The sequence below is a fragment of the Eretmochelys imbricata genome, chromosome 9 (genome assembly GCF_965152235.1).
Source record: "Eretmochelys imbricata isolate rEreImb1 chromosome 9, rEreImb1.hap1, whole genome shotgun sequence".
Classification (NCBI taxonomy): Eukaryota; Metazoa; Chordata; order Testudines; family Cheloniidae; genus Eretmochelys; species Eretmochelys imbricata.
In genome coordinates, this window is record NC_135580.1 from 48,461,696 (window position 1) to 48,476,820 (window position 15,125).

Consider the following 15,125-nt stretch of genomic DNA (forward strand, 5'->3'; position numbering starts at 1 on the left):
TCCTTTTCAGTTTATCATTGTGAAAATCATAGGCCTGGTCTGTACGAGAGGAAAAAAATCGAACTAGTTAGCCTAGTTAAACCTCTAGTATAAACACACTTTAACCAGTTTAAACTCTGTTTATGTCAATTTAGCTTGCATCAGTAAATTACCAACTTAAGATAATATAAGACAGGCTTAAACCAGCTTAAGTATTAGGAGTTTACGCCAGTTTAGCTACACTGAATTTCAAATAGAATTAATTAAACCAGTGCATTTGTCTAGTATGCACAAGGCACTCGTATCAGCTGCCCTGCCTTGTGTTGGAATTTGTATGATTCTTTTCCTGAATGACTGACTGATCTAGGGCAGTTAGGCCAAGACTTTAAAGGGCATGTCCAGAGTGAAGGAGGTATTTGCCTATTTGAGGATTTTAATCATGAGAGAAATCACTCCATCATGCCCCCCATAAACCTTCTCCATCTGATGACAGAGACTGTCTCCATTTCCCAATGGAGTAGCACCTTGTTTCTGGTCTGAATTTGTGGAGTTTCAACTTCCAGCCTTTGAATCTTTGTCTGCTAGATTGAAGAGCCTTCCATTATCAAATTTCTGTTCCCCACGTCGGTACTTGTAGACTGTAATCAAGTCATCCCTTAACTTTGTCTTTATTAAGCTAAATATATTGAGTTCCTTGAGTCTGCCATTAAAAGGCCTGTTTTCCGATCCTGTAATCATTCTTGTGGCTGTTCTCTGAACACTCCTTTATTTATCAGCATCCTTCTTGAATTGTAGACACCAGAACTAGACACAATTCTCCAGTAGCAGTCATCCAGTGTCAAATATAGAGTTACTATAATCTCCCTACTCCTACACAATATTCCCCTGTTTATGCATCCAAGGATCGTATTAGTGCTTTTGGGCATAAGGTTGCACTGGGAGCTCAAGTTCAGCTGATTGTCCCGTGGCCCCCAAGTCCTTTTCAAAGTCTCTACTTCCCAGGATTAAGTCCTCCATCCTGTAAGTATCTCCTGTGTTCTTTGTTCCTATATATGTGACTTTACATTTGGGCATATTAAAATGCATGCTGTTTGCTTGAACCCAGCTTACTAAGGTATCCAGATCACGCTTTATCAGTGATCTGTGTTCTTTGTTATTTGTCTTTTCTCCAGTCTTCGTTCTGCTAAATTTATCTGTAATGATTTTACATTTTCTTCCAGGTTGTTGATTAAAATGTTCAATAGCAATTAGCAGGACCCCACTAGAAACACACCTGCTCGATGATGATGATTAACTGAGACCTATCAGTTAGCCATCTTTTAATCCATTTAATGTGTGCCATGTTGATTTTGTATTGTTCTAGTTTCTTTATCAAAATATTGTGTACAGTATCATGTCAAATGCATTACAAAAGTCTATTACATCAACGCTGTTACCTTTCAGAGTAGCAGCCGTGTTAGTCTGTATCTGCAAAAAGAAAAAGAATACTTGTGGCACCTTAGAGACTAACAAATTTATTTGAGCATAAGCTTTTGTGCATCCGATGAAGTGAGCTGTAGCTTACGAAAGCTTATGCTCAAATAAATTTGTTAGTCTTTAAGGTGCCACAAGTACTCCTTTTCTTTTTGCTGTTACCTTGGTCAACCAAATTTGTAATCTCATCAAAAAAGTTACCATGTTAGTTTGACATGGTCTATTTTCCATAAATCCATGTTGATTGGTATTTATTATATTATCCTCTTTAAATTCTTTATTAATTGAATTCTGTATCAGCTGGTTCCTACATTTTGCCCAGGATTGATGTCAGGCTGACAGGTTTGTAATTACCTGGGTCATCCTATTTACTCTTTTTAAATATTACAACAACACAAGCTTTCCACTATTCCTCTGGAACTTCCCCAAATTTACTGAAAATCAGCATTTATGGGCCAGAGCTCCTCGGCCAGCTCTTTCACAAGTCTTGAATGTAAGCTATCTGTGCCTACCGATTTAAAAATGTCTAGTGATAGTATGTTTAACATCCTCCTAAAACACTAGTGGGATGGAAAGTATTTCATCATCATTTGGTGTGACTACATCGTCTGACTTTTTCCCAAATGCAGAACAGAAATATTTACTGCCTTTTCTGCATTATTATTGACAAATCTACCATTTCCATCTAGTAATGGACCAATACTATTGTTAGGATTTTTTTTCCTTCTAAAATACTTTAAAAACTCCTCCTTAATGTCTGTAACTCTGCTGACCACAGATTTCTCATACTTTTGCTTCCCTTATTATTTTTCTACAATTTGTACCTTCAGACTTATATTCGTTCTCCTTTCTTCCATTAATTATATTTATATTTAATTATATGTTATAGTTCTTCTTCGAATGCTTGCTCATGTCCATTCCATGTTAGGTGTGTGTGCTTGCCACATGCACCGGTGCCGGAAGTTTTTTCCCTCAGTGGTATCCATAGGGGACAGGCTCTGGCGCCCACTGTAGTGGCACCTGTATGGTGCAGTACAAGGGGCACCACCAGCTCCCCCCACCCTCAGTTCCTTCTTACCGCCAGTGACGGTGCTGAAACTTTCCTGTGCTTCAGCAAACCTTTCCTTCTCCAGATCTGTTAGTTGCGAACTTTCTGTTGTAAATAATACTAACTAACTGATATAACTAGTTCCCTCAGTGTGTTGTTAGTTAGTTGTGGTGTCCCAGATGGGACTTAGCCGTGGGACGGGGCATGCCCCGCTTCACGGTGTTTAAGAACTGTGTCCGGTGTAAAAAGTCCCATACCAGTTGTTTAAGGTGCTAAGAAAGAGTGGGACATTCGACTTAAAGTGCTCCTTACAGAGTTGGCGCTGACACCGGCACCAGAGCAGCCGCGATCGGGCTCTGTGCACAGCATCGCGGCGTTGGTGCAGAACACCCCGCTGGTACCATCATCGGACAGGCAAAAATCTACCTCCCCAACACTGGCCAGCAAGAAGAGGAAGACTGGGAGAGGTCGGTCTCCTGTTCGCAAGGGCACGGAGAGAGCGGGAGGCGAGCCTAGACCCACAAAGGACAGCTCATCATCTCCAAGTGGGAATCTGGCCCCAGCCTCAGTTGAGCAGGTTAGCCCATCCTGGGATGTGCCCGTGCCCCCGCCCACCGCTGACAGCGGCACAGGAGTCGGGCACCTGTAGATGCTGTCGACCCCAGAGGCCCTGCAGGTGATGCAGGATATCTTGTCCCTCCCGGTGCCACCCGCGTCAACAATGGCAGCTCCAAAATCAAGGGGTAAGCCTGCCCTTGGACCACCCCCTCAGTCCCCTTCTATGCAGCTCCACTCGCCACTTCAGGGAGCATCCCACCACCGCTCACCTGCTGACAGCCACCATGCATTAGATGTAGGGCTGCCTACTAGTTGGAGCCCTCGGTGCCAGTCTCTGGATTTCAGCCATCGCTCTGTGGGCTCGAAGCATCAGTCGCCGGTAGTGTGGCACAGACCTACCGAGGCATGCACGACCCCATGACCCAGGTACCGGGAGCTTCATAGCCACTCCCCTTCGGTACGACGCCGATCCTGCAAAAGCCCCCATCTGGACTCTCAGTACTGGTCACAGGCCTACAGATATAGGTCGCCACACCAGCGTCAACACTCAACATCTCGGAGTAGATCACCAGGGTACCACCGCGGGAACGCTGACGCTGGTCTCTGGGATCTCAATGCGGTGGGTCGTTGCCCATGTACGGATCCCACTCGGAGCATGGAGGTGGACGCAGTCAGGACCAAGACGCCTGGTCAGCCTCAGTGCGGTCCTGGTTTCCGGAACACGGCCCTCCCTCTCAGGGCTCAGAGTTGCACCAAGAACCCCTGCAGGCAGATCAAGGTTCTCCTTTGACAGCACCAGTCCTCCCTGCGGCACCGCCAGGATTACCATGGTCCCAGGGTCAATGGCCTATGCCATGGCACCCCGGAACCCATGGGGGTTCCTGCAGCTGTCCCAAGGGCATAAATCAGTGTTGGGAGGCTCCAACAAGTCTTTGGCCACGGTCTCCCGCCCATCTAAGAGGGAAGCCACCATGCCTGGAACCCCCCAGATGCAACATACAGGGGAAGAAGGCCCTGCTGAGCAGGTCACAAGCCGTGACACTTGCTGCACCTGCATTGTCCTCCTCGTCCCCTGATGAGGCCATCATGGGGCCTCCGCTTATAGTCCCCCAGGACAATGCCAAAGCTCATCAGGAGCTTTTGAGTAGGGTAGCCTCAAACTTGGGACTAGAAACTGAGGAGCTAGAGGAGCCCTCGGACACCCTCTTCAGCGTCCTCATCTAGACAGCCCCAGCTAGAGTCACGCTGCCAGTGCATGAAGGGGTGACTAAGAGTACCAAGACCCTTTGGCAGACCCCCTCATCACTACCCCCAATCTCCAAGCATGCAGAGCGCAAGTACTTATGTGCCTGCAAGAGGGTATGAAGATATTCATACCCACCCTGCCCTGAACTCTTTCGTGGTGTCTGCAGTCAATGAGCAGGAAAGGCAGGGACAACCACAGGCTACTCCCAAAAATAAAGAGGCAAAGAAACTGGACCTTTCTGGGAGAAAGGTTTATTCGTCGTCAAGCCTACAGCTGAGGGTGGCGAATCATCAGGCCCTATTGGGCCTCTATGATTTTAATATTTGGCAATCAATGGCCAAATTTCTTGATTCCCTGCTGGAGGACCCCAGAAAAGAGTTCCAGGCCATCCTGGAAAAGAGGTAGGGAGTGGCGAGGGCAGCGCTGCAGGACGTGGCTGATTCGGCAGCACAGACCATGGCTTCAGCCATAACTATGAGGAGGGCAGCGTGGTTGCAGTCCTCGCACTTGTCGGTGGAGGTCCAACAGTCCATCCAGGACCTCCCCTTCAAGGCCAAGCTCTGCTTGCGAAGAAAACAGACAGTAAGCTACACAGGCTGAAGGACTCGCGCACTATGCTCAAGACCCTGGGCCTATACACTCCGGTGCAGCAGCAGAGGAAGCCATTTAAGCCGCAGTCTCCCAACCAGCAGTGCAGCCAGCCTAGGCAATAGCCCTTTTAGAAGACGGGCAAGGGCTATAAACATAGAATCATAGAATCATAGAATATCAGGGTTGGAAGGGACCTCAGGAGATCATCTAGTCCAACCCCCTATAGTCAGGGCCAGCAGGCCTCTACCTTGGCACAGGCTGGCTTGTCCTGCTCCCAGCAGGGGTCGAAGCAGGCATTTTGAGAATGTGCCTGAGGGCGACATTCCAGCTACAGTCCTGGATCCTGACCCCCTCCACTTCTCCAACCACCTTTATTTTTTCCTCCTGGCCTGGCCGTCTATAACTTCAAACCGTTGGGTCCTCAGTACTGTGGGTCAGGGCTATACCCTCCAATTGGTTTCTACTCCCCCATTCCACCCTCCCTCCCAGTCCCTCTTCAGGAATCCGTCTCACGAGAGTCTACTGCATCAGGAGGTGCAAGGCCTGCTGCAGGTAGGGGCCATGAAAGAAGTCCTCCTAGACTTCAGGGGCAAGGGGTTCTACTCCCGTTACTTTCTGATTCCAAAGGCCAAAGGGTGCCTGAGGCCCATCCTGGACCTGCAAGACCTCAAAAAGTATCTTAAGAAGTTGAGGTTCCACATGATCTCCCTGGATCCGGGGGACTGGTATGCCACCCTCGACTTGAAGGACACATACTTTCATATAGCGATCTTTCAAGGACACAGATGCTTCCTCCACTTCACAGTGGGATCCGCACGTTATCAGTTTGCGATGCTCCTCTTCAGCCTGGCAGTGGCAGCGAGGGTGTTCACAAAATGCATGTCGGTGGTGGCAGCTTACCTTAGGCATTGGGGTATCCTGATCTACCCGTACCTCAACGACTGGTTGGTCAAGGGTCACTCCTGGTCCAGGATGCTGTCACGATGCTGCTGACCATGTGCAGGAGACTGGGCCTGTTGATAAAATAGGAAGAATCAACGTTTGTCCCTGTACAAAGAATAGAGTTTATCGGGGCAGTCCTCGACTCCACCAGGATAAAGGCATTTCTGCTGCATGACAGATTCCAGATGACGAGGTACCTCAGCGCCAGAGTCTCTGCGTTTCCTCTCACGACAGCCAGGGTCTGCCTATGGCTGCTGGGCCACATAGCTGTGTGCACATACGTCGTTAGCTATGCGAGGCTCTGAATGCGACCCTTCCAGTCATGACGGGCCACAGTCTATGCCCCGTCCAGGAATCACCTGAACAAGGTTTACATCATCCCACCGGAGATACTCACCATATTGCCGTGGTGGACTGACCCCGGAACAGTCCTCGGCAGAGTCCTGTTCGACAGCCCACGTCCTTTGCGGATGCAAGGTACGTGGTCCACAGGGGAGATGATGTTGCATATGTCAAAGAGCTCAGGATGGCTCGCCTCGCCTGCGCGGTTTTCCTCCCACAGTTATCCAGCTGAGTGGTTTGAGGGCTAAGTGGTTCGCATGCTGACGGACAACACGGCCTCGATGTTTTATATCAACAGGCAAGGGAGAGTGCACTCGTGAGCCGTCTGTCAAGAGGCACTCCGCCTATGGGACTTCTGCATCCAGCGTGTGATCTACCTGGAAGCCTATCACCTCCCCAGCATCAGGAACATGCTGGCAGTTTGGCCTCGGCAGGTCCTTCTTTCCTCACCATGAGTGGTCACTCCACTCAGAAGTGGTCCAAACGCTCTTCCAGCGGTAGGGAACTCCCCAAGTGGACCTGTTCGCCACCAGGCAGAACAGGAGATGTCTTCAGTTTTGCTCCCTGCAGGGCCTTGTCAAGAGTGCATTCTCAGACGCCTTTCTCCTGTCCAGGTTTGGGAGACCTGATAGACACATTCCCACCCATCCCGTTCATCAGCAGAGTCCTGTCAAAAATCAAGAGGGACAAGGCCAGAGTCATTATGATCTCCCTGGCGTGGCCGCGCCAACATTGATTCGGCATGCTGTGGGATCTGGCTGTAGCCTCCCTGTGGCTGCTGCCCAACCGTCCGGACCTTCTCTAGCAAGACCATGGTCGCCTCCTGCACCCCAACCTCACGTCCCTCCACCTCATGGCATGGATGCTACATAGTTGAACCCAGAAGAGCAAGCCTGCTCCAGGGAGGTGCAGCAGGTCTTTTTGGGAAGTAGAAAACCCTCCATTAGAGTGACTTATCTGGCAGCGTGGACGAGGTTCTCCCACTGGACATCTGAACATAGCATCTCCCCGAAGTGCTCTTCTCTTCGGTCAATCTTGGAATACCTGCTCTTCCTGAAGAATCAGGGCCTGGCCCTCTCTTCTGTCAAGGTTCACCTAGCTGCCATCTAGGCTTTTCATCCACCAATCCAGGGTTGATTGGTGATCTCGCACGAGATGTCCGTCAGGTTCCTGAAAGGCCTCGAAAGGCTCTTTCCTCCTATTAGGGATCCTGACCCACAGTTGGACCTCAATCTGGTTCTCTCCAGGCTCATGGGTCTGCCATTTGAACCCTTGGGCTCTTGTTCCCTTTCCCACTTACTGTGGAAAGTTGCCTTCCTGGTGGCAGTGACATCAGCTAGATGAGTGTTGGAGATTAAAGCCCTGACCGCAGAACTACCTTACACAGTTTTCTTCAAAGACAAGGTACAGTTGAGACCCCACCCAGCCTTCCTGCAGAACATGGTGTCTTCCTTCCATATCAACCAGGGCATCTTCCTCCCAGTGTTCTGTCCTAAGCCGCACAAGACCAATGAGGAGAGGCAGCTGCACACCCTGGACTTCCGCCATGCCTTGGCATTTTACCTGGAGCGTACCAAGCCCTTCCACAGGTTGATGCAGCTCTTCATCACAACAGCGGAGAGGATGTAGGGCCTTCCGGTGTCATCTCAAAGGATCTCCAACTGGATTACCTCCTGCATCTGGGCCTGTTATGAGTTGGTGCAGGTCCAACCGCCGCCTCTGGTGAAGGCCTTCTCAACGAGAGGGCAAGTGTCTTCGGCGGCCTTCCTGGCACATGTCCCCCATCCAGGACATTTGGAGAACTGCAACATGGTCTTCGGTTCACACGTTCACGGAACACTATGCCATCACCCAGCCGGCCAGAGATGACGCTGGGTTCAGCAGAGCTGTTACAAGATTGTCAGGGTTCCCTCCCCACTCTGAACTATGGGGTATAGATGTGGGGACCCACACGAAAGACCCCCTAAGCTTATATTCTACCACCTTAGGTTAAAAACTTCCCCAGGGCACACATTCCTTTCCTTGTCCTTGGGCGGTATTGCTGCCACCACCAAGTGATTCATACAAAAATTCAGGAAAGGTCACTTGGAATCCCTATTTCCCCAAAATATCCCTCCAAGCCCCTTCACCCCCTTTCCGGGGGAGGCTTGAGAATAATATACTAACCAATTGGTTACAGTGTGAACACAGACCAAACCCTTTAGTTTTTAGGACACTGAACATCAATCAGATTCTTAAGAAGAACTTTATTATAAAGAAAAAAGTAAAATAATCACACCTGCAAAATCAGGATAGAAGGTAACTTTACAGAGTAATAAAAAGATTTAAAACACAGAGGACTCCCCTCTGGACTCAGCTTCACAGTTACAAAACAGGAATAAAACTACCTCTTAGTATAGGGAAAATTCACAAGCTAAAACAAAAGATAATCTAACGCATTTCCTTGCCTTACTTACTATTTTTGTAATCTTAAATTAATCATTTCAGGTATGTTTTCAGGAGATGTTTTACCTGCTTGGCTTCTCTCTCTGTCGGGAGAGGGAACAAACAAAGAGAGCACAAACAAAACCTCCCTCCCTCACCAGATTTGAAAGTATCTTCTTTCCTTATTGGTCCTTTTGGTCAGGTGCCAACCAGGTTATTTGAGCTTCTTAACCCCTTACAGGTAAAGCAATTCAGTACAGCTGCAAGGAGGGATTTTATGCTACCCTTATCTTTATGTTTATGACAAACCTACACAACCATGAACTCCTACCCGCCTCCGCTGGTACTGGTTGGGAGTCACCTAACATGGAATGGACATGAGCAAGCACTCAAAGAAAAGATAGTTATCTGTTCTGTAACTGGTGTTCTTTGAGATGTGTTGCTCATGTCCGTTGCATGACCCGCCCTCCTTCCCCCCTGCTATTGTTTCCAGCAAGAAGGAACTGAGGGTGGGGGGAGCCGGCAGCATCCCTTATACCGTGCCATACAGACACCACTCCAAGGGGTGCCAGAGCCAGTCTCCTACGGATACCACTGAGGGAAAAACTTCCGGCACCGGTGCATGTGGCGAGCACACACACCTAACATGGAAGGACATGAGCAACTAATCTCAAAGAACACCACTTACAGAACAGGTAACTGTCTTTTGATGTCACTTTCTCTCTAAGCCAAGTTGATGATGTTAAGGAGTGGCTTTCTTTCTCTATTTATGGCCCTTTTAGATATCTATTAAAATGTTTTTAAACAATTCCCAGTTATTATTCACACTTTTTGTGCACTGATTTGGCTCATCAGTTGTTTTCAGCTTTGTGAAATTGGCCATTTTAAAGCACCAAGTATATAAATTACTCATTTGGACTTGTTTCTGCTGAACATAACAAATGTGATCAAATCATAGTCACTTGTACCTAAGCTATTAGACAAGGTGTGATATAGAATTTCCCCTTGTTGGATTCAGCACTTTTTGAGTTAGGAAGTGTAATTATAGATAAAATTATAGATACATCTATAACTTTTAGAAATTCTGAAGGTGCTTTAGCATCGGCAGCATGAGACCTCTAGCATGCCACTCAGATGAAGTCCCCCATAATCACTCAGCTTTTTTCCCTACATGTTATAGATATGTGCGTAAGGAGTCAGTCATCCGGTTCTCTAGTGTAATTTGGTGATGTCTAGCAGATACCATCTTGTGCTTTATCTGTTAGGACATTGATCATAAGCATTCAAGATTATCTGCTTCCAAGTCATCAGTGACTCAGAAACTGGTAATGTAATTGTTGACATAGAGTGCTTCTCCCCCTCTCCTTTTGCTCACTCATTCCTTCCTAAATAAGTTATAACCAGTGATTTTAACATTCTAGTCATGTGAACCTTCCCACTAGATTTCTGTAATACCTACTAGGTTGAATTTATGCTCATAAATGAGCCATTCCAGTTCCTTATGTTCATTATCCAGGCTCCTAGCATTGGTGGGGAGGCAATTAAAAAATTTCTTCTCTTCACTTCCTTTGGTGTCTTGATTAATTTTGTTCTCAGCATCTTGACTTTGTGCTAAATGAGTGCTCATTTGTTTTCTCTTTTCACCCTCCACACTTGTTTTTAATTTAACACCTCCTGACTACTCTAGTTGGGTCCTGTAGCTCAGGCAATAGAAGTTCATACTTTTAGCTCCAGAAGTCCTGGGTTTGGCCCTCACTGCCAATGACACATCCAGGGGTATTGTGTTAAATGACAGTGTAATTAAAGGTTGTATCATAATGCATTTCTCAAAAGAATAGAATTAATGTTGCCTAGACATTCTGAATTCTGAGATTTCCTAACTTTTGAGTGCTTGACTTTACAAGCATAATAATACTTTTTTAACATAGTTTTTGTATGGATTATCATGTTAATCTGACTGGCTGTTTTAGATTGTATGGTTAAATAATTGAAAAAGACAAACGACAAAAAAAACCCGAAATTCACCAGAATATACACAAAAACTTGTGGTTGGTGGAGATCTAATTTGGAGAATAGACCCTCAGTTTTTTTCCAAAAGTATGGCAAGTATATATGAACTCCTGCAGGAACAATTGGGCTCCAGTGCTTACAGATCATCCATATCTTTAATTTCAAAATAATTGGTTGTATTTGAGAAAATAATTCTCTCACTGTTCCTCTGAAAAAAGTATGCCAGTGCTTGGAATATTGCCAAGTTAAATCCATCTGTTTACATGGATGGAATATGTATGTTGATTGTAATGGGGATTGAGACGAGAAATACCATTCAGGTATAGTATAAAGGTAGTAAATTATTTCAGACCACTATGGGTGTGTTATGGGGGAAAGAGCACTTTGCATTGTTCCTCAGGGAATATTTGTAGACAGTTAAGCAGCTGTTTTAACTAGTTCTGAAGGGAATTTCATTGAGTCATCTTCAGTCAGAAAGATGGTGCCTTGCCAGCATGTATTTGTATGATTAAAATAGGAAGAAACAGCATGGGAGATCTTCAAGGCCTCAAGATAAAAGTGTGAAGAGGGCCCCTTAAGGGTTGGGCAGAGGGGAAATGATGCACAGAAAGTTGTTATTTTAGACATTGTCTTCTGTTTTCACAGTCATTCATACTTGGAGAAGTTCCTGACAGAACAGATGATGGAAAGGCGGGAAGATGTATGGCTTCCACTGATTTCCTATAGAAATTCACTAGTTACTGGGGGTGAAGATGACAGGATGTCTGTGAACAGCGGAAGTAGTAGCAGCAAAGCATCTTCAGTGAGGAATAAGAAAGGACGACCTCCACTTCACAAAAAAAGGGTGGAGGGTATGTATGGCTTTACATTATGCATTAATTAATACATTACATTAATTAACCCTTTTCTTTCATGAGTTCTGTCTGGCTTTGGAGTTGACACTGAAATATACACATACACGCTGCATAGATAACAAAAATCTTGTTTTACAAATTCCGGTAGATTTTTCTTTTTCTTTATGAAATCGTTTACACAGATCCCCACTCTTGAGGATATATGCTGAGATTTGCAGATCCAGATCCATTAAAAGCATTTGGTCTTAGCGTGGAGATAGGATATGATTACAAAGGTACATGTTAGCCCTACTATTTGTTCCCCCTCTGATTTCTGTTTTTCTAATTTGTGTTCCGATCGGGAAATTACATTCTCTCACTAGCGTTGCCACACAAACCCAAGTGCTAAATTCTGACATAGCCTGACATTTTGGCAAAAACACAGGAAAAATGATAAAAAGGAAAAATATAAAAATTAGTAAAGCTTCAGAGAAAGGTGACTTACTAGTATCTAGTTCTTGGAGGTGATGGTCTATATTGGGCCACATTTGTCGGATGCACATTCATCCTTGTTACAGAGCCATCTAGAAAACAGTGTCCATTGCAACCTTGCCCATGCTTCGTAAAGGATCCACATGTTCATACATAATGGCGTATAGAGAGCCAACATCCCGAGCTCCATCCATTCCTTGTCTCCTACTCTAAGTACCATTGTAAGACTCCAAAGAAACAGAGAAGTCAAGTGGGAAGTCAGAGAAGTCAAGAAGTCAAACAATAGTAACCTTATCCCCTCCTAAGCAACGCTTGCAGGACTGCTTTCCCAAAGTGGGCATCAAACCTAAAGACAGAATCGACAGAGTATTGCTGTGCCTTGATCTTCACTTAGAGACATTTCTGAGTCCTGCTCTGAAGGCAACTTTTGTATAGATTAAATGAGTTTTAAAACCTTCAGGTACAGACACTCTTGCAAAGTCATTGCAGGTTTTCAGTCAAAGTCTGAGTAGAAATTAGTTACCTCTGTGTTAGTTTCTATATTCAGAAATTATCCAGAGGATTTACAAAAAAGCTTAATCCTTTCTAAATTGCTACTGAGGGCATGTCTTCACTTACTGGGGATCGATGCTGCTGCAATCGATACACCAGGGATCGATTTTAACGGGTCTAGGGAAGACCCACTAAATTGACTGCAGACCAGACCTGTCGACTCTGGTACTCCACTGGAATGAGAAGAGTAAGGTAAATTGACAGGAGATGCTCTCCCATCGACGCAGTGTGTTTAGACACCGCAGTAAGTCGATCTAAACCATGTGGACTCCAGCTATGTTATCACGTAGATGGAGTTGCGTAACTTAGGTCGACTTACTCCGGTAGTGAAGACAAGGTCTAAAAATTCATTGGGAGCATGCTAGGGCAGAAGAAAATCATTACAAGCTGACCCTATTTAGAGCAGCCCTGAAACTTCTCTACGTTTCATCAATAATTGAATCAACCCCCAGCAGCCTTGAGGACCAGGAAGGATGAAAGGAGGCAGAAAGCCCTTAAGGTATAGCTGAGGATTTGACCCCTAGGCTAGGCAGCCTAGCCTCTTCTGGTAAAATATGAGACCTAAACAAAACACTGGTAAATTAATGGATCAATCTTGATGAAACTCAGTGAATGAGAGCAATTTTTTATAGATACATGATACATGGAACCTTCCCCTAAGGCTCAAATGGTGATTTCATAGGACATGTAATTACCAAGTTCAAGTCACAAGAAGATGTGGATCTTTTAGTTGCAGGGGACACTACCAAAATCTCTTTACAGTAGGGATAGTACTGCCGTCCTCTCTGTATTGGAGTCTCCAGTCTCGGATCCTGTGTGCAAGGGAACTGAGGGGGCCCAGGGAGGCACTGTCCTTAAATAGCCATGCTAGGGTTTACAAGGGGCTAGAAGGTGCACGCACTGCCCTTATGGGTACTACTAAGCAAAGTTGTTCAGCTTTAGCATGCTGAGTGTGCATATACTGGAGTGGAATACACGTCTGTACCCATATCTCAAAGGACAGTTACAGTAAAGGTAAGAAACCGTTTTATATGGTGCTAGACAACTTGTAAACTCTCTCAGAACTATGGAAAGACATAACGATAGTAGTCAATAGTAATAGCAGTAATTGCCCACAGAAAATCTGATGTATTTTCCATGGGATCATTTGGTTGACATTTGAAATTAGACATTGGCATTTGGCACTGGTAGCACTGAACCCTTATAAGCAGTTAATAAAGGAATGGGAGAACCTAGAATCACAGTTAAGAACTAGAATCTTCAGATGTAATAATCTGAAATCCAGTATGGAATCAAGTCCTCCCTTTTCCCTGGGAATAAGGAATGACTATGACTCTGTCTATAGATGTTTAAGTAGGATATATCACTGTACTATCTAAGTGCTGCATACTGATTAAAAACTTAGTAGGCCAGATTCTCTGGTCTTTCCTGTTCTGTTTTCACTACCACAAAGGAGATGGATTCAGTTCTAATTCCCCTTATAGGGATTCTTTGCATAGAACACCATAGCCATCACCTACAACACTCTCTCTGTGGTCATTAGTGAACGGGATGTGTGTATCAACAGAAGGAGGAGCAGCGAGAGCTAATTGCACTCTGACTGTGCTTAACTGGTGGACAGTGTTACCAGGGCCATTAATAACGGGTGCAAAATAGAGCATCCTTCAAGTTGCTCCAAACTGTGCTGGGGCTAGAACTGCAGCAGGAAATCAGGGAGCCATACCTGACTTACTTATGCTCCCCCTGCCCCCCTTTCCCCCTTGCACCCACACACACATTTTCTACTGAGCACAGAAGAGGCTCAGGCCCAGTATCTGCCTGGTCTGTCAGTTGTAGGAGAGCTATGAGCTTGCTGATAATTCTCTGTTTTGCTCTAAGATTAATCTTGGTCTGGTACTTTTTTGTGCTCCGAATTTTCTTCTGTTTGTTTCTTTAGGGAATGTTAGGGCAAAGAAGTGTGGTTTATAGTGTGACCTCAAGAGGGTGGTTTGTGGGGCTGTTTGTTTTCTCTTGGTGGAGTATTCCAGAGTCTTGGGCCTGTTGTTGAGATGGTTCTGGGTCCTGGTAAGTGTAGCATTTCTGATGTGTGCTGCTGTTCTTGAAGGAAAAGCCATCTGTGGAATCTTCATGGGCCTATCCCAATGAAGACTTTATAATCTTAGTACTAGAAGCTTCATCAGGATGCAGTTGTACATGCAGAGCCAGGGCAGGCTGTTTTTTGGCTCATTTCACTTAAGAGACAGGTAGCTCTGTTCTGTTGCAGTTGTAATTTCATTAATTTCTTCTTTAGACTGAAATAGAGAGAAGTGCAATAATGTAGCCTGTGGGTGACAAATACTTGGTTAACTGCTGTGACCAAGTCTTTGTCCAAGAGATGTGGACAGAATCTTCCCACCAGAGGGTAAGTGAAGTGACCAGCAAAACTGCATGCTATCTTAGCTGCTGGAGAGCATGTGCTTACTAGCTTCTCCAAGAAATTCCAGTTTGCATTACTTCATATTCTCCTAAGTTTATTTTAAGCCATCTGATCTTCATGTGTGCTCCAGTCTCACCCAGACACTGTTATCTATGAGAAAGTAGTGACTGCACTGTTTGAAAAGGATACATAAAGCTGTGTCTCATCAACTTGTGGTGG

General features: G+C 45.6%; 1 protein-coding gene across 5 annotated transcripts in view; it reads left to right on the forward strand.

The window, feature by feature from the left end:
- STAG1 (STAG1 cohesin complex component) overlaps nt 1–15,125 on the forward strand; it is a 373,810-nt gene that overhangs the window by 337,481 nt on the left and 21,204 nt on the right. For all 5 annotated transcript variants that reach the window (XM_077825490.1, XM_077825488.1, XM_077825489.1 and 2 more), the window contains one exon: nt 11,259–11,464. In XM_077825490.1, coding sequence (XP_077681616.1) covers nt 11,259–11,464 — 206 coding nt within the window. The remainder of the gene's footprint in view (nt 1–11,258; nt 11,465–15,125) is intronic.